General features: G+C 39.9%; 1 protein-coding gene across 1 annotated transcript in view; it reads right to left on the reverse strand.

Annotated features, from left to right (window-relative positions):
* Positions 1 to 21,615, reverse strand: part of LOC120053570 (atrial natriuretic peptide receptor 3-like) — an 83,310-nt gene that overhangs the window by 37,815 nt on the left and 23,880 nt on the right. Inside the window, exons 2-3 of the mRNA XM_039000703.1 lie at positions 21,111 to 21,233; positions 6,884 to 7,059 (exon numbers count right to left, since the gene is read on the reverse strand). Of these exons, the coding sequence (XP_038856631.1) occupies positions 6,884 to 7,059; positions 21,111 to 21,233 (299 nt within the window). The remainder of the gene's footprint in view (positions 1 to 6,883; positions 7,060 to 21,110; positions 21,234 to 21,615) is intronic.

A 21,615-nucleotide genomic window follows, 5' to 3' on the forward strand; every position in this document is an offset into this window, starting at 1 on the left:
TGCGTTAGCACGAAGTACGTCTTTGTTTTTTGTTTTTTATACTTGGCAATTCAATGCAGAGACACCGATTTTTGTTTATTTAACAATAACTACACATCGTTTTGAATGCGTTTTAAGTAATTTCATAAAATGTTGCATTTTGATATAAAATACAGAAATCTAAATACTCAAGCAATGGACCTAAAAACTGTCTGGGTGTATTGCCAAACGTCCAGGCAAGTGTTATAAAGGGCCCAATAGTGTTTTTGGGTGAACTTCCCCTTTAACTTCTGCACACTGGTGAAAAGTCCTACAACATCATGCAGCCTAAAAAATAACCTTGGCTTGTCTTGAGGATATTCTGATCCTGCAGCCGTTAAACCAGAAGAGACTGTTGAATTAGTTGAAAATGTGTTTGTGCTGTGAATGACCATAGAAGTTCACAGCACAAACACATTTGGGACAAGGCTAGAGTTGAATGGCAACTGGTCAGAATAATGGGACAACTGGACAATAAGGTGTTTTATATGCCATTGAGGCAATGCAGGTCTGGTCTGTTGGTGGCAACCTCTACCAACCGTTATCTCTCCCAACAGGACAGTGTGGATGGTGATATCTGCTGGGAACAAGGAGCCTTTTATCAATTGCAATTTGAATGCACAGAGATACCGTGACGAGATCCTGAGGCCCATTGTTGTGCCATTCATCTGCGCCATCACCTCATGTTTCAGCATGATAATGTACGGCCCCATGTCACAAGCATCTGTACACAATTCCTGGAAACTGAAAATGTCCCAGTTCTTCCATGGCCTGCATACTCACCAGACATGTCACCCATTGAGCATGTTTGGGATGCTCTGGATCGACATATACAACAGCGTGTTCCAATTCCCACCAATATCCAGCAACTTCGCACAGCCATTGAAGAGGAGAGGGACAACATTCCATAGGCCACAATCAACAGCCTGCATATCTGTATTCCCAGTCATGTGAAATCAATGGATTAGGGCCTAATGAATGTATTTACTGATTTCCTTATATGAACTGTAAACTCAGTAAAATCGTTGAATGTTGCATTTATATTTTTGTTCAGTATAAATAAAAGGATTTAAAAAAAAATCTAAAATAATGATAAAGCTGTAAAACATCCTAAATATAAACCATCAACTTGAGGGTTTCCAAATTAAAATAAGAAGATATTGTAAACATTTTTATTTGAGCTCTCAGAACAACTCAACACAACACGGAGCCGTTGGCTGAATGTGTTTGGAGACGTTGGTCAGGGCTGAATGTGTTTGGAGCCGTTGGTCAGGGTTGAATGTGTTTGGAGACGTTGGTCAGGGCTGAATGTGTTTGGAGACGTTGGTCAGGGCTGAATGTGTTTGGAGCCGTTGGTCAGGGTTGAATGTTTTTGGAGCCGTTGGTCAGGGTTGAATGTGTTTGGAGCCGTTGGTCAGGACTGAATGTGTTTGGAGACGTTGGTCAGGACTGAATGTGTTTGGAGCCGTTGGTCAGGGTTGAATGTGTTTGGAGCCGTTGGTCAGGGTTGAATGTGTTTGGAGACGTTGGTCAGGACTGAATGTGTTTGGAGACGTTGGTCAGGACTGAATGTGTTTGGAGACGTTGGTCAGGGCTGAATGTGTTTGGAGACGTTGGTCAGGGTTGAATGTGTTTGGAGCCGTTGGTCAGGGTTGAATGTGTTTGGAGCCGTTGGTCAGGGTTGAATGTGTTTGGAGACGTTGGTCAGGACTGAATGTGTTTGGAGACGTTGGTCAGGGCTGAATGTGTTTGGAGACGTTGGTCAGGGCTGAATGTGTTTGGAGACGTTGGTCAGGGCTGAATGTGTTTGGAGACGTTGGTCAGGGCTGAATGTGTTTGGAGACGTTGGTCAGGACTGAATGTGTTGAGACGTTGGTCAGGACTGAATGTGTTTGGAGACGTTGGTCAGGACTGAATGTGTTTGGAGACGTTGGTCAGGGCTGAATGTGTTTGGAGACGTTGGTCAGGGTTGAATGTGTTTGGAGCCGTTGGTCAGGGTTGAATGTGTTTGGAGCCGTTGGTCAGGGTTGAATGTGTTTGGAGACGTTGGTCAGGACTGAATGTGTTTGGAGACGTTGGTCAGGGCTGAATGTGTTTGGAGACGTTGGTCAGGGCTGAATGTGTTTGGAGACGTTGGTCAGGGCTGAATGTGTTTGGAGACGTTGGTCAGGGCTGAATGTGTTTGGAGACGTTGGTCAGGACTGAATGTGTTGAGACGTTGGTCAGGACTGAATGTGTTTGGAGACGTTGGTCAGGACTGAATGTGTTTGGAGACGTTGGTCAGGGCTGAATGTGTTTGGAGACGTTGGTCAGGGTTGAATGTGTTTGGAGCCGTTGGTCAGGGTTGAATGTGTTTGGAGCCGTTGGTCAGGGTTGAATGTGTTTGGAGACGTTGGTCAGGACTGAATGTGTTTGGAGACGTTGGTCAGGGCTGAATGTGTTTGGAGACGTTGGTCAGGGCTGAATGTGTTTGGAGACGTTGGTCAGGGCTGAATGTGTTTGGAGACGTTGGTCAGGGCTGAATGTGTTTGGAGACGTTGGTCAGGACTGAATGTGTTGAGACGTTGGTCAGGACTGAATGTGTTTGGAGACGTTGGTCAGGACTGAATGTGTTTGGAGCTGTTGAAAAGCATCAGTCTGTTCTTGACGTTCAGAGCCTGTTCTTGTCTTGATTCCTGACACAAATCAAATGATTCAGGCTTGGTCCTTTTAACTACGTACTGTATGTCATGTTAGTGAATGTAATAACAGAGCTCTAACGCAACACACCCACCTACTGGTTGTGATTGGATAGAAATATTGGAGATATGGCCATCCACTTAAATTCTCTCTGCGCTCTCTCTCCCTGCGCTCTCTCTCTCTGCAAGGGGATTTTTTGCCATTGGAAACATATGTTTACATTGCCAAAGCAAGTATATTTGTCTATATACAATGTTGTAACGATGTGCAAATAGTTAAAGTACAAAAGAGAAAATAAATAAACATAGTTTGTATTCACAATGGTGTTTGTTCTTCACTAGTTGCCCTATTTTTGTGGTAACAGGTCACACATCTTGCTGCTGTGATTGCACACTGTGATATTTCAGCCAATATATATGTGAGTTTATCAAATTCTTTGTGTGTCTGTGTAATCTGAGGGACATACAGTGGGGAAAACAAGTATTTGACACACTGCCGATTTTGCAGGTTTTCCTACTTACAAAGCATGTAGAGGTCTGTAATTTTTATCATAGGTACACTTCAACTGTGAGAGACGGAATCTAAAACAAAAATCAAGAAAATCACATTGTATGATTAAGTTATTAATTTGCATTTTATTGCACAACATGATGCTGCCACCCTTGTGCTTCACAGTTGGGATGGTGTTCTTCGGCTTGCAAGCTTCCCCTTTTTTCCTCCAAACATAACGATGGTCATTATGGCCAAACAGTTCTATTTTTGTTTCATCAGACCAGAGGACATTTCTCCAAAAAGTACGATCTTTGTCCCCATGTGCAGTTGCAAACCGTAATCTGGCTTTTTATGGCGGTTGTGAAGCAATGGCTTCTTCCTTGCCGAGCGGCCTTTCAGGTTATGTCGATATAGGACTTGTTTTACTGTGGATATAGACACTTTTGTACCGGTTTCCTCCAGCAAATTCACAAGGTTCTTTGCTGTTGTTCTGGGATTGATTTGCACTTTTCGCACCAAAGTTCGTTCATCTCTAGGAGACAGAATGCGTCTCCTTCCTGAGCGGTATGACGGCTGCGTGGTCCCATGGTGTTTATACTTGCGTACTAATGTTTGTAGAGATGAACGTGGTACCTTCAGGCGTTTGGAAATTGCTCCCAAAGATGAACCAGACTTGTGGAGGTCTCCAATTCTTTTCTGAGGTCTTGGCTGATTTCTTTTCATTTTCCAATGATGTCAAGCGAAGAGGCACTGAGTTTGAAGGTAGGCCTTGAAATACATCCACAGGTACTCAAATGATGCCAATTAGCTGATCAGAAGCTTCTAAAGCCATGACATCATTTTCTGGAATTTTACAAGCTGTTTAAAAGGCACATTCAATGCAAACTTATGCAAACTTCTGACCCACTGGAATTGTGATACAGTGAATTATAAGTAAAATAACCTGTCTGTAAACAATTGTTGGAAAAATGACTTGTGTCATGCACAAAGTAGATGTCCTAACCGACTTGCCAAAACTATAGTTTGTTAACAAGAAATTTGTGGAGTGGTTGAAAAATGAGTTTTACTGACTGCAACCTAAGTGTATCTAAACTTCTGACTTCAACTGTATGTTAAAGAAGGTGGGGCTTAAGCTGCATCCCTGTCTCAACCCACGGCCATGTGAAAAGAAATCTTTCTCTCCCTCTCTCCCTCCTCCTGCAGAGCCCTAGCTGAACGGTTTGTTGACAATGAAGTCTCTTGTGATGGTTGAGGCTGGATGAGGTTGGTTGTGGCTGGCGTGTATAATTTACATATATCTGACGAGCAGCCTAGGAATTAGCGGTGCTGAATTCCCCCATGAATAACGCCTCCTTTCTCCCTCCCAGACATCCCCCCTGATCCTCTCTGCCATAGTGAAAGAACTTCACATTACCTCAGCTTGGGGCACCAGCTAACTAGCTAACAACTGGTCCAACCAGGCCAGAGAGTTTGGTGTGTTATGTTTATATTTCAGGGAATCCTAAAGTAGGAGTAGGGGGTGGTACTGGTAAAATATGACCCTATCCTCTCCCCCGTATTGTCTCCCCTCTACCCCCTATCCTCTCCCCTCTATTCCCCTACGGCTCCCCTCCACCCCCCCTAATCCTCCCCTCCACCCCCCCCCCCTAATGCTCCCCTCCACCCCCCCCCCCCCTAATGCTCCCCCCCCACCCCCCCCCTAATGCTCCCCTCCACCCCCCCCCCCCCTAATGCTCCCCTCCACCCCCACCCCCCCCCTAATGCTCCCCTCCACCCCCCCCTAATCCTCCCCTACACCCCCCCCCCCTAATGCTCCCCTCCACCCCCCCCCTAATGCTCCCCTCATCATCTCTGGGGACAGCCGAAGAACCCTTTTGGAATCCTTTTTCTAAGAGCGTATGGCCCAGTCCGTTATGTAATCGTTACCTTTACTCAACTCAGCACTGTGTTTAAAGACTAACTGGAGAGGCTCCCCAGCCGCATAGCACAGACATGTAGTACACACACACACCCCAGCCGCTGGGTCTAGCATAGCACAGACATGTAGTACACACACACACACACACACACACACACACACACACACACACACACACACACACACACACACACACACACACACACACACACACACACACACACACACCACCCCCCAGCCGCTGGGGCTAGCATAGCACAGACATGTAGTAAACACAAATAGTTGTGTTGTGACAAGGTAGGGTTGGTATACAGAATATAGCCCTATGATAAAATACAGAGTCCATATTATGGCAAGAACAGCTCAAATAAGCAAAGAGAAATGACAGTCCATCATTACTTTAAGACATGAAGGTCAGCCAATACAGAAAATTTCAAGAACTTTTAAAGTTTCTTCAAGTGCAGTCGCAAAAAACCATCAAGCGCTATGATGAAACTGGCTCTCATGAGGACCGCCACAGGAAAGGAAGACCCAGAGTTACCTCTGCTGCAGAAGATAAGTTCATCAGAGTTACCAGCCTCAGAAATTGCAACCCAAATAAGTGCTTCTCTGAGTTCAAGTAACAGACACATCTCAACATCAACTGTTCAGAGGAGACTGAGTGAATCAGGCCTTCATGATCAGATTGCAGCAAAGAAATCACTACTAAAGGACACCAATAAGAAGAGACTTGCTTGGGCCAAGAAACAAGAGCAATGGACATTAGACCGGTGGAAATCTGTCCTTTGGCCTGGAGTCAAATTGTGAGATTTTTGGTTCCAACCGCCGTGTCTTTGTGAGACGCTGTGTGGGTGAACGGATGATCTCCGAATTTGTATTTCCCATCATAAAGCATGGAGGAAGAAGTGTTATAGTGTGGGGGTGCTTTGCTGGTGACACAATCTATGATTTATTTAGAATTCAAGGCACACTTAACCAGCATGGCTACCACAGCATTCCGCAGCGATACTCCATCCCATCTGGTTTAGGCTTAGTGGGACTATCATTTGTTTTTCCACAGGACAATGACCCAACACACCTGCAGGCTGTATAAGGGCTATTTTACCAAGAAGGAGAATGATGAAATGCTGCATCAGATGAGCTGGCCTCCACAACCCCCCGATCTCAACCAAATTGAGATGGCTTGGGATGAGTCAGACTGCAGAGTGAAGGAAAAGCAGCCAACAAGTGCTCAGCATATGTGGGAACTCCTTCAAGACTGTTGGAAAAGCATTCCAGGTGAAGCTGGTTGAGAATGCCAAGAGTGTGCAAAGCTGTCATCAAAGCAAAGGGTGGCTACTTTGAAAAATCTAAAATCTAAAATATATTTTGATTTGTTTAACACTTTTTTTGTTACTACATGATTCCATATGTGTTATTTCATAGTTTCGATGTTTTCACTATTATTCTACAATGTAGAAAATAGTAAAAATAAAGAAAAACCCTTGAATGAGTAGGTGTGTCCAAACTTTTGACTGGTACTGTATATACATGATCACAGTATTCACAGTTAACAATTGGTTTAGGGTGCCAGATGTACATACATCGTCACAGTTAAGGGTCTCTAGGATGTAGGGTCTAAGGGACTACGGTCTATGGTGCCAGACCTACTGTACGTACACTAAGAGTTTAGGGTGTAGGGTGCCAAACCTACTGCACATACACTAAGAGTTTAGGGTGTAGGGTGCCAAACCTACTGCACATACAGTAAGAGTTTAGGATGCCTGACATACTAACATTGTCACAGTCGTCACAGTCCGGTAGTCCAGCCTTCTGAATTGATCTCTTGACCTCCAGGGAGAAGTTGTCAAACTCTGGTTTGACCGTCCGGAGCAGCGTGACCGTGTTGAGGGCAGAGTACGCCTGTCGCGCTTCACTGTCGTACCTATCCCCTCGCTTCCACGAGCCGTTGCCTAGGATACCAAACAGGGAGAGATGAAAAAGAGGTGACATTTTTTGACATGTTGAAAAGTTTGTCTATAACCATGTAGTGCAGCCCTGGGTGTGGAGATGTGCATAGTGGGAAGGCCTTTACTCCGGACAAGCATTAAAACATAGCCAAGCATTAAAACATGGCCAAGCATTAAAACATGGCCATGCATTAAAACATGGCCATGCATTAAAACATGGCCAAGCATTAAAACATGGCCAAGCATTAAAACATGGCCATGCATTAAAACATGGCCAAGCATTAAAACATGGCCAAGCATTAAAACATGGCCATGCATTAAAACATGGCCATGCATTAAAACATGGCCATGCATTAAAACATGGCCATGCATTAAAACATGGCCAAGCATTAAAACATGCCCAAGCATTAAAACATGGCCAGGCCAAGCATTAATACATGGGGTGCAGGCCTTTACTCCAGCCAAGCATTAATACATGGGGTTCTATTTTAACAAACCTAACGGAGAGTAAATCTAAGCATTAAAACATGGGGTTCTATTTTAACAAACCTAACGGAGAGTAAATCTAAGCATTAAAACATGGGGTTCTATTTTAACAAACCTAACGGAGAGTAAATCTAAGCATTAAAACATGGGGTTCTATTTTAACAAACCTAACGGAGAGTAAATCTAAGCATTAAAATATGGGGTTCTATTTTAACAAACCTAACGGAGAGTAAATCAAAGCATTAAAACATGGGGTTCTATTATAACAAACCTAACGGAGAGTAAATCTAAGCATTAAAACATGGAGTTCTATTTTAACAAACCTAACGGAGAGTAAATCTAAGCATTAAAACATGGGGTTCTATTTTAACAAACCTAACGGAGAGTAAATCTAAGCATTAAAACATGGGGTTCTATTTTAACAAACCTAACGGAGAGTAAATCTAAGCATTAAAACATGGGGTTCTATTTTAACAAACCTAACGGAGAGTAAATCTAAGCATTAAAACATGGGGTTCTATTTTAACAAACCTAACGGAGAGTAAATCTAAGCATTAAAACATGGGGTTCTATTTAACAAACCTAACGGAGAGTAAATCTAAGCATTAAAACATGGGGTTCTATTTTAACAAACCTAACGGAGAGTAAATCTAAGCATTAAAACATGGGGTTCTATTTTAACAAACCTAACGGAGAGTAAATCTAAGCATTAAAACATGGGGTTCTATTTTAACAAACCTAACGGAGAGTAAATCTAAGCATTAAAACATGGGGTTCTATTTTAACAAACCTAACGGAGAGTAAATCTAAGCATTAAAACATGGGGTTCTATTTTAACAAACCTAACGGAGAGTAAATCTAAGCATTAAAACATGGGGTTCTATTTTAACAAACCTAACGGAGAGTAAATCTAAGCATTAAAACATGGGGTTCTATTTTAACAAACCTAACGGAGAGTAAATCTAAGCATTAAAACATGGGGTTCTATTTTAACAAACCTAACGGAGAGTAAATCTAAGCATTAAAACATGGGGTTCTATTTTAACAAACCTAACGGAGAGTAAATCTAAGCATTAAAACATGGGGTTCTATTTTAACAAACCTAACGGAGAGTAAATCTAAGCATTAAAACATGGGGTTCTATTTTAACAAACCTAACGGAGAGTAAATCTAAGCATTAAAACATGGGGTTCTATTTTAACAAACCTAACGGAGAGTAAATCTAAGCATTAAAACATGGGGTTCTATTTTAACAAACCTAACGGAGAGTAAATCTAAGCATTAAAACATGGGGTTCTATTTTAACAAACCTAACGGAGAGTAAATCTAAGCATTAAAACATGGGGTTCTATTTTAACAAACCTAACGGAGAGTAAATCTAAGCATTAAAACATGGGGTTCTATTTTAACAAACCTAACGGAGAGTAAATCTAAGCATTAAAACATGGGGTTCTATTTTAACAAACCTAACGGAGAGTAAATCTAAGCATTAAAACATGGGGTTCTATTTTAACAAACCTAACGGAGAGTAAATCTAAGCATTAAAACATGGGGTTCTATTTTAACAAACCTAACGGAGAGTAAATCTAAGCATTAAAACATGGGGTTCTATTTTAACAAACCTAACGGAGAGTAAATCTAAGCATTAAAACATGGGGTTCTATTTTAACAAACCTAACGGAGAGTAAATCTAAGCATTAAAACATGGGGTTCTATTTTAACAAACCTAACGGAGAGTAAATCTAAGCATTAAAACATGGGGTTCTATTTTAACAAACCTAACGGAGAGTAAATCTAAGCATTAAAACATGGGGTTCTATTATAACAAACCTAACGGAAAGTAAATCTAAACATTAAAACATGGGGTTCTATTATAACAAACCTAACGGAAAGTAAATCTAAACATTAAAACATGGGGTTCTATTATAACAAACCTAACGGAGAGTAAATCTAAGCATTAAAACATGGGGTTCTATTATAACAAACCTAACGGAGAGTAAATCTAAACATTAAAACATGGGGTTCTATTATAACAAACCTAACGGAGAGTAAATCTAAGCATTAAAACATGGGGTTCTATTTTAACAAACCTAACGGAGAGTAAATCTAAGCATTAAAACATGGGGTTCTATTTTAACAAACCTAACGGAGAGTAAATCTAAGCATTAAAACATGGGGTTCTATTTTAACAAACCTAACGGAGAGTAAATCTAAGCATTAAAACATGGGGTTCTATTTTAACAAACCTAACGGAGAGTAAATCTAAGCATTAAAACATGGGGTTCTATTTTAACAAACCTAACGGAGAGTAAATCTAAGCATTAAAACATGGGGTTCTATTTTAACAAACCTAACGGAGAGTAAATCTAAGCATTAAAACATGGGGTTCTATTTTAACAAACCTAACGGAGAGTAAATCTAAGCATTAAAACATGGGGTTCTATTTTAACAAACCTAACGGAGAGTAAATCTAAGCATTAAAACATGGGGTTCTATTTTAACAAACCTAACGGAGAGTAAATCTAAGCATTAAAACATGGGGTTCTATTTTAACAAACCTAACGGAGAGTAAATCTAAGCATTAAAACATGGGGTTCTATTTTAACAAACCTAACGGAGAGTAAATCTAAGCATTAAAACATGGGGTTCTATTTTAACAAACCTAACGGAGAGTAAATCTAAGCATTAAAACATGGGGTTCTATTTTAACAAACCTAACGGAGAGTAAATCTAAGCATTAAAACATGGGGTTCTATTTTAACAAACCTAACGGAAAGTAAATCTAAACATTAAAACATGGGGTTCTATTATAACAAACCTAACGGAAAGTAAATCTAAACATTAAAACATGGGGTTCTATTATAACAAACCTAACGGAGAGTAAATCTAAGCATTAAAACATGGGGTTCTATTATAACAAACCTAACGGAGAGTAAATCTAAACATTAAAACATGGGGTTCTATTATAACAAACCTAACGGAGAGTAAATCTAAGCATTAAAACATGGGGTTCTATTATAACAAACCTAACGGAGAGTAAATCTAAGCATTAAAACATGGGGTTCTATTTTAACAAACCTAACGAGTGAATTTAATCGCAGGCAGTAGCGCTATGGGTTCAGTAGTGTGTCAGAAATATTGTTGCTATTTTCACGATCACAATTATCGGCGCACTTGCTGGCGTTGGTGCGAAAGGGCTGGGTTTTGATGAATAAACAAGTTGTGTTGAGGCTTGGCCCATTACTGGCCAATCAGAAGGTGCGAAAATACGTGGTTGTTTCAAGTTGTGTATTTACAGTCTGTTATTTATTGCCTTGGAATCAACTCCAATTCCAATGTTAGTTTGTTAAATGGCTTACAGAAACAAAATAACAAAATGTATCCCATCTTTGCTAAATAGGTTAACTTGAACCCATTTGCAGTCCACATTGTTCTAAGTAATTATATGTCTTCAATAGCTTCCACACTGGTATAGGGGCTCCTACTGTAAATACAGTATGTAGTGTACATAGCATCCACACTGGTATAGGGGCTAGGCCTACTGTAAATACAGTATGTAGTGTACATAGCATCCACACTGGTATAGGGGCTAGGCCTACTGTAAATACAGTATGTAGTGTACATAGCATCCACACTGGTATAGGGGCTAGGCCTACTGTAAATACAGTATGTAGTGTACATAGCATCCACACTGGTATAGGGGCTAGGCCTACTGTAATACAGTATGTAGTGTACATAGCATCCACACTGGTATAGGGGCTAGGCCTACTGTAAATACAGTATGTAGTGTACATAGCATCCACACTGGTATAGGGGCTAGGCCTACTGTAAATACAGTATGTAGTGTACATAGCATCCACACTGGTATAGGGGCTAGGTCTACTGTAAATACAGTATGTAGTGTACATAGCATCCACACTGGTATAGGGGCTAGGCCTACTGTAATATAGTATGTAGTGTACATAGCATTCACACTGGTGTAGGAGCTATGTGACGCTTGGCATTCAGGCCAAAGAGTTCAATCTTGGTTTCATCAGACCAGAGAATCTTGTTTCTCATGGTCTGAGAGTCTTTAAGTTCCTTTTGGCAAACTCCAAGCGTGTTGTCATGTGTCTTTTACTGAGGAGTGGCTTCCGTCTGGCCACTCTACCAAAAAGGCCTGATTGGTGGAGTGTTGCAGAGATGGGAGAACCTTCCAGAAGGACAACCATCTCCACAGAGGAACTCTGGAGCTCTGTCAGTGTGACCATTAGGTTCTTGGTCACCTCCCTGACCAAGGCCATTCTCCCCCAATTGCTCAGTTTGGCCAGGCGGCCAGCTCTAGGAAGAGTCTTGGTGGTTCCAAACTTCTTCCATTTAAGAACGATGGAGGCCACTGTATTCTTGGGGACCTTCAATGTTGCAGAAATGTTTTGGTACCCTTCCCCAGATCGGTGCCTCGACACAATCCTGTCTCGGAGCTCTACGGACAATTCTTTCGACCTCATGGCTTGGTTTTTGTTCTGACATGCACTGTCAACTAACTGTGGGACCTTATATAGACAGGTGTTTGCCTTTCCAAATCATGTCCAATCAATTTAAAATGTACCACAGGTGAACTCCAATCAAGTTGTAGAACTCTCAAAGATTTCGAGTCTCATAGCAAAGGGGCTGAATACTTACATATACATTTGTAAACATTTCTGCAAACCTGTATTCGCATTTTTAATATGGGGTGTAGATGGCTGAGGACATTTATTTAATCCATTTTAATAGAAGGCTGTAACGAAACTAAATTCAAGGGGTCTGAATGCTTTCCGAAGGCACTGTATGTAGGGCTGGGAACAACAGAGTATATATGTATGTAGGGAACAACAGAGTATATATGTATGTAGGGAACAACAGAGTATATATGTATGTAGGGAACAACAGAGTATATATGTAGGGCACAACAGAGTATATATGTAGGGAACAACAGAGTATATATGTAGGGAACAACAGAGTATATATGTAGGGAACAACAGAGTATATATGTAGGGAACAACAGAGTATATATGTAGGGAACAACAGAGTATATATGTATGTAGGGAACAACAGAGTATATATGTAGGGAACAACAGAGTATATATGTAGGGAACAACAGAGTATATATGTATGTAGGGAACAACAGAGTATATATGTATGTAGGGCACAACAGAGTATATATGTAGGGAACAACAGAGTATATATGTAGGGCTGGGAACAACAGAGTATATATGTAGGGAACAACAGAGTATATATGTATGTAGGGAACAACAGAGTATATATGTAGGGAACAACAGAGTATATATGTAGGGAACAACAGAGTATATATGTAGGGAACAACAGAGTATATATGTAGGGAACAACAGAGTATATATGTAGGGAACAACAGAGTATATATGTAGGGAACAACAGAGTATATATGTATGTAGGGAACAACAGAGTATATATGTAGGGCTGGGAACAACAGAGTATATATGTAGGGAACAACAGAGTATATATGTATGTAGGGAACAACAGAGTATATATGTAGGGCTGGGAACAACAGAGTATATATGTAGGGAACAACAGAGTATATATGTAGGGCTGGGAACAACAGAGTATATATGTAGGGAACAACAGAGTATATATGTAGGGAACAACAGAGTATATATGTAGGGAACAACAGAGTATATATGTATGTAGGGAACAACAGAGTATATATGTAGGGAACAACAGAGTATATATGTAGGGAACAACAGAGTATATATGTAGGGAACAACAGAGTATATATGTAGGGAACAACAGAGTATATATGTAGGGAACAACAGAGTATATATGTATGTAGGGAACAACAGAGTATATATGTAGGGCTGGGAACAACAGAGTATATATGTAGGGAACAACAGAGTATATATGTATGTAGGGAACAACAGAGTATATATGTAGGGCTGGGAACAACAGAGTATATATGTATGTAGGGAACAACAGAGTATATATGTAGGGAACAACAGAGTATATATGTAGGGAACAACAGAGTATATATGTAGGGAACAACAGAGTATATATGTAGGGCTGGGAACAACAGAGTATATATGTAGGGCTGGGAACAACAGAGTATATATGTAGGGAACAACAGAGTATATATGTAGGGCTGGGAACAACAGAGTATATATGTAGGGAACAACAGAGTATATATGTAGGGAACAACAGAGTATATATGTAGGGAACAACAGAGTATATATGTAGGGAACAACAGAGTATATATGTAGGGAACAACAGAGTATATATGTAGGGAACAACAGAGTATATATGTAGAGCTGGGAACAACAGAGTATATATGTAGAGCTGGGAACAACAGAGTATATATGTAGGGAACAACAGAGTATATATGTAGAGCTGGGAACAACAGAGTATATATGTAGAGCTGGGAACAACAGAGTATATATGTAGAGCTGGGAACAACAGAGTATATATGTAGAGCTGGGAACAACAGAGTATATATGTAGGGAACAACAGAGTATATATGTAGGGAACAACAGAGTATATATGTAGGGCTGAGAACAACAGAGTATATATGTAGGGAACAACAGAGTATATATGTAGGGAACAACAGAGTATATATGTAGGGAACACCAGAGTATATATGTAGGGCTGGGAACAACAGAGTATATATGTAGGGCTGGGAACAACAGAGTATATATGTAGGGAACAACAGAGTATATATGTAGGGAACAACAGAGTATATATGTAGAGCTGGGAACAACAGAGTATATATGTAGGGCTGAGAACAACAGAGTATATATGTAGGGCTGAGAACAACAGAGTATATATGTAGGGCTGGGAACAACAGAGTATATATGTAGGGAACAACAGAGTATATATGTAGGGAACAACAGAGTATATATGTAGAGCTGGGAACAACAGAGTATATATGTAGGGAACAACAGAGTATATATGTAGAGCTGGGAACAACAGAGTATATATGTAGGGAACAACAGAGTATATATGTAGGGAACAACAGAGTATATATGTAGGGCTGAGAACAACAGAGTATATATGTAGGGAACAACAGAGTATATATGTAGGGAACAACAGAGTATATATGTAGAGCTGGGAACAACAGAGTATATATGTAGGGAACAACAGAGTATATATGTAGGGAACAACAGAGTATATATGTAGGGCTGGGAACAACAGAGTATATATGTAGGGAACAACAGAGTATATATGTAGGGAACAACAGAGTATATATGTAGGGCTGAGAACAACAGAGTATATATGTAGGGCTGGGAACAACAGAGTATATATGTAGGGAACAACAGAGTATATATGTAGGGCTGGGAACAACAGAGTATATATGTAGGGCTGGGAACAACAGAGTATATATGTAGGGAACAACAGAGTATATATGTAGGGAACAACAGAGTATATATGTAGGGAACAATAGAGTATATATGTAGGGAACAACAGAGTATATATGTAGGGCTGGGAACAACAGAGTATATATGTAGGGAACAACAGAGTATATATGTAGGGCTGGGAACAACAGAGTATATATGTAGGGAACAACAGAGTATATATGTAGGGAACAACAGAGTATATATGTAGGGCTGGGAACAACAGAGTATATATGTAGGGAACAACAGAGTATATATGTAGGGAACAACAGAGTATATATGTAGGGAACAACAGAGTATATATGTAGGGAACAACAGAGTATATATGTAGGGCTGGGAACAACAGAGTATATATGTAGGGCTGGGAACAACAGAGTATATATGTAGGGCTGGGAACAACAGAGTATATATGTAGGGCTGGGAACAACAGAGTATATATGTAGGGCTGGGAACAACAGAGTATATATGTAGGGAACAACAGAGTATATATGTAGGGCTGGGAACAACAGAGTATGTATGTAGGGAACAACAGAGTATATATGTAGGGAACAACAGAGTATATATGTAGAGCTGGGAACAACAGAGTATATATGTAGAGCTGGGAACAACAGAGTATATATGTAGGGAACAACAGAGTATATATGTAGGGCTGGGAACAACAGAGTATATATGTAGAGCTGGGAACAACAGAGTATATATGTAGAGCTGGGAACAACAGAGTATATATGTAGGGAACAACAGAGTATATATGTAGGGCTGGGAACAACAGAGTATATATGTAGGGCTGGGAACAACAGAGTATATATGTAGGGAACAACAGAGTATATATGTAGGGCTGGGAACAACAGAGTATATATGTAGGGCTGGGAACAACAGAGTATATATGTAGGGAACAACAGAGTATATATGTAGGGAACAACAGAGTATATATGTAGGGAACAACAGAGTATATATGTAGGGCTGAGAACAACAGAGTATATATGTAGGGCTGGGAACAACAGAGTATATATGTAGGGAACAACAGAGTATATATGTAGGGAACAACAGAGTATATATGTAGGGCTGAGAACAACAGAGTATATATGTAGGGAACAACAGAGTATATATGTAGGGCTGGGAACAACAGAGTATATATGTAGGGAACAACAGAGTATATATGTAGGGAACAACAGAGTATATATGTAGAGCTGGGAACAACAGAGTATATATGTAGGGCTGGGAACAACAGAGTATATATGTAGGGAACAACAGAGTATATATGTAGGGCTGGGAACAACAGAGTATATATGTAGGGAACAACAGAGTATATATGTAGGGCTGGGAACAACAGAGTATATATGTAGAGCTGGGAACAACAGAGTATATATGTAGGGCTGGGAACAACAGAGTATATATGTAGAGCTGGGAACAACAGAGTATATATGTAGGGAACAACAGAGTATATATGTAGAGCTGGGAACAACAGAGTATATATGTAGGGAACAACAGAGTATATATGTAGAGCTGGGAACAACAGAGTATATATGTAGGGAACAACAGAGTATATATGTAGGGCTGGGAACAACAGAGTATATATGTAGAGCTGGGAACAACAGAGTATATATGTAGGGAACAACAGAGTATATATGTAGGGCTGGGAACAACAGAGTATATATGTAGGGAACAACAGAGTATATATGTAGGGCTGGGAACAACAGAGTATATATGTAGGGAACAACAGAGTATATATGTAGGGCTGGGAACAACAGAGTATATATGTAGGGAACAACAGAGTATATATGTAGGGAACAACAGAGTATATATGTAGGGAACAACAGAGTATATATGTAGGGCTGGGAACAACAGAGTATATATGTAGGGCTGGGAACAACAGAGTATATATGTAGGGCTGGGAACAACAGAGTATATATGTAGGGCTGGGAACAACAGAGTATATATGTAGGGAACAACAGAGTATATATGTAGGGCTGGGAACAACAGAGTATGTATGTAGGGAACAACAGAGTATATATGTAGGGAACAACAGAGTATATATGTAGAGCTGGGAACAACAGAGTATATATGTAGAGCTGGGAACAACAGAGTATATATGTAGGGAACAACAGAGTATATATGTAGGGCTGGGAACAACAGAGTATATATGTAGGGAACAACAGAGTATATATGTAGGGAACAACAGAGTATATATGTAGGGCTGAGAACAACAGAGTATATATGTAGGGAACAACAGAGTATATATGTAGGGAACAACAGAGTATATATGTAGGGAACACCAGAGTATATATGTAGGGCTGGGAACAACAGAGTATATATGTAGGGCTGGGAACAACAGAGTATATATGTAGGGAACAACAGAGTATATATGTAGGGAACAACAGAGTATATATGTAGAGCTGGGAACAACAGAGTATATATGTAGGGCTGGGAACAACAGAGTATATATGTAGGGAACAACAGAGTATATATGTAGGGCTGGGAACAACAGAGTATATATGTAGGGAACAACAGAGTATATATGTAGGGCTGGGAACAACAGAGTATATATGTAGAGCTGGGAACAACAGAGTATATATGTAGGGCTGGGAACAACAGAGTATATATGTAGAGCTGGGAACAACAGAGTATATATGTAGGGAACAACAGAGTATATATGTAGAGCTGGGAACAACAGAGTATATATGTAGGGAACAACAGAGTATATATGTAGAGCTGGGAACAACAGAGTATATATGTAGGGAACAACAGAGTATATATGTAGGGCTGGGAACAACAGAGTATATATGTAGAGCTGGGAACAACAGAGTATATATGTAGGGAACAACAGAGTATATATGTAGGGCTGGGAACAACAGAGTATATATGTAGGGAACAACAGAGTATATATGTAGGGCTGGGAACAACAGAGTATATATGTAGGGAACAACAGAGTATATATGTAGGGCTGGGAACAACAGAGTATATATGTAGGGAACAACAGAGTATATATGTAGGGAACAACAGAGTATATATGTAGGGCTGAGAACAACAGAGTATATATGTAGGGAACAACAGAGTATATATGTAGGGAACACCAGAGTATATATGTAGGGCTGAGAACAACAGAGTATATATGTAGGGCTGGGAACAACAGAGTATATATGTAGGGAACAACAGAGTATATATGTAGGGAACAACAGAGTATATATGTAGAGCTGGGAACAACAGAGTATATATGTAGGGAACAACAGAGTATATATGTAGAGCTGGGAACAACAGAGTATATATGTAGGGAACAACAGAGTATATATGTAGGGAACAACAGAGTATATATGTAGGGCTGAGAACAACAGAGTATATATGTAGCGCTGGGAACAACAGAGTATATATGTAGGGAACAACAGAGTATATATGTAGGGCTGAGAACAACAGAGTATATATGTAGGGCTGGGAACAACAGAGTATATATGTAGAGCTGGGAACAACAGAGTATATATGTAGAGAACAACAGAGTATATATGTAGGGAACAACAGAGTATATATGTAGGGAACAACAGAGTATATATGTAGGGAACAACAGAGTATATATGTAGGGAACAACAGAGTATATATGTAGAGCTGAGAACAACAGAGTATATATGTAGGGCTGAGAACAACAGAGTATATATGTAGGGCTGGGAACAACAGAGTATATATGTAGAGCTGGGAACAACAGAGTATATATGTAGAGAACAACAGAGTATATATGTAGGGAACAACAGAGTATATATGTAGGGAACAACAGAGTATATATGTAGGGAACAACAGAGTATATATGTAGAGCTGGGAACAACAGAGTATATATGTAGGGAACAACAGAGTATATATGTAGGGAACAACAGAGTATATATGTAGAGCTGAGAACAACAGAGTATATATGTAGGGAACAACAGAGTATATATGTAGAGAACAACAGAGTATATATGTAGGGAACAACAGAGTATATATGTAGGGAACAACAGAGTATATTTGTAGGGCTGGGAACAACAGAGTATATATGTAGAGCTGGGAACAACAGAGTATATATGTAGGCTGGGAACAACAGAGTATATATGTAGGGCTGAGAACAACAGAGTATATATGTAGGGCTGAGAACAACAGAGTATATATGTAGGGAACAACAGAGTATATATGTAGGGCTGAGAACAACAGAGTATATATGTAGGGCTGAGAACAACAGAGTATATATGTAGGGAACAACAGAGTATATATGTAGGGAACAACAGAGTATATATGTAGGGAACAACAGAGTATATATGTAGGGCTGGGAACAACAGAGTATATATGTAGGGCTGAGAACAACAGAGTATATATGTAGGGAACAACAGCGTATATATGTAGGGAACAACAGAGTATATATGTAGGGAACAACAGAGTATATATGTAGGGAACAACAGAGTATATATGTAGAGCTGGGAACAACAGAGTATATATGTAGAGCTGGGAACAACAGAGTATATATGTAGGGAACAACATAGTATATATGTAGGGAACAACAGAGTATATATGTAGGGAACAACAGAGTATATATGTAGGGAACAACAGAGTATATATGTAGGGCTGGGAACAACAGAGTATATATGTAGGGAACAACAGAGTATATATGTAGGGAACAACAGAGTATATATGTAGGGAACAACAGAGTATATATGTAGGGAACAACAGAGTATATATGTAGGGAACAACAGAGTATATATGTAGGGAACAACAGAGTATATATGTAGGGAACAACAGAGTATATATGTAGAGAACAACAGAGTATATATGTAGGGAACAACAGAGTATATATGTAGGGAACAACAGAGTATATATATAGGGAACAACAGAGTATATATGTAGGGAACACCAGAGTATATATGTAGGGAACAACAGAGTATATATGTAGGGAACACAAGAGTATATATGTAGGGAACACCAGAGTATATATGTAGGGCTGGGAACAAAAGTATATATGTAGGGAACAACAGAGTATATATGTAGGGAACACCAGAGTATATATGTAGGGAACAACAGAGTATATATGTAGAGCTGGGAACAACAGAGTATATATGTAGGGAACAACAGAGTATATATGTAGGGAACAACAGAGTATATATGTAGGGAACAACAGAGTATATATGTAGGGCTGGGAACAACAGAGTATATATGTAGGGCTGGGAACAACAGAGTATATATGTAGGGCTGAGAACAACAGAGTATATATGTAGAGCTGGGAACAACAGAGTATATATGTAGGGAACAACAGAGTATATATGTAGGGAACAACAGAGTATATATGTAGGGAACAACAGAGTATATATGTAGGGAACAACAGAGTATATATGTAGGGCTGGGAACAACAGAGTATATATGTAGGGCTGGGAACAACAGAGTATATATGTAGGGCTGGGAACAACAGAGTATATATGTAGGGCTGAGAACAACAGAGTATATATGTAGGGAACAACAGAGTATATATGTAGGGCTGGGAACAACATAGTATGTATGTAGGGAACAACAGAGTATATATGTAGGGAACAACAGAGTATATATGTAGGGAACAACAGAGTATATATGTAGGGAACAACAGAGTATATATGTAGGGCTGGGAACAACAGAGTATATATGTAGGGCTGGGAACAACAGAGTATATATGTAGGGCTGAGAACAACAGAGTATATATGTAGGGAACAACAGAGTATATATGTAGGGCTGGGAACAACAGAGTATATATGTAGGGAACAACAGAGTATATATGTATGTAGGGAACAACAGAGTATATATGTAGGGAACAACAGAGTATATATGTAGGGCTGAGAACAACAGAGTATATATGTAGAGCTGGGAACAACAGAGTATATATGTAGGGAACAACAGAGTATATATGTAGGGCTGGGAACAACAGAGTATATATGTAGAGAACAACAGAGTATATATGTAGGGAACAACAGAGTATATATGTATGTAGGGAACAACAGAGTATATATGTAGGGAACAACAGAGTGTATATGTAGGGAACAACAGAGTATATATGTAGAGAACAACAGAGTATATATGTAGGGCTGGGAACAACAGAGTATATATGTAGGGCTGGGAACAACAGAGTATATATGTAGGGAACAACAGAGTATATATGTAGGGAACAACAGAGTATATATGTAGGGCTGGCGACGTTGTGCTGATGTGTATTTTTACCGTAGGACGAGGAGTTGAAGAGTTCGATGTTGAAGAAGATGTAGCTGCCGTTGGTGAGCCTCCTTCTGTGAACTGCTAGCATGATGTCTCGGACAACGTCTGCTCCCGCACACATGATAACAACTGCAAGGAAACGACACGGAGGAAACAGTGTTACGACTCAACCCAGTTTCAACAAGACTAGAAATACATACAGTATATAGTGTAGGAGATCGTTTCAGAAAACAATGTTCACAGAACAATTGATAAAATCCTTTTCTTAAAGCTGTAATGGAAAGGATGCCTGTATTCTCGCTACAGGTTTAATACAACACCCAATCCTTATTTGTCGTTTCTTAAAACTTAAATCGAAGCACAAATAAAAAATAATGATCCTTGTGCGATTAAATAGATTCAAACCATCCTGCCCAACATGTCTGGTCTGATGCAGTCTGAGGTTACGTCCCAAATGGCACTCTATTCCCATGAGGCTCTGATCTAAAGTGGTGCACTATATAGGGAATAG

This window comes from Salvelinus namaycush, chromosome 1 (genome assembly GCF_016432855.1).
Source record: "Salvelinus namaycush isolate Seneca chromosome 1, SaNama_1.0, whole genome shotgun sequence".
In the NCBI taxonomy this organism is placed as follows: domain Eukaryota; kingdom Metazoa; phylum Chordata; class Actinopteri; order Salmoniformes; family Salmonidae; genus Salvelinus; species Salvelinus namaycush.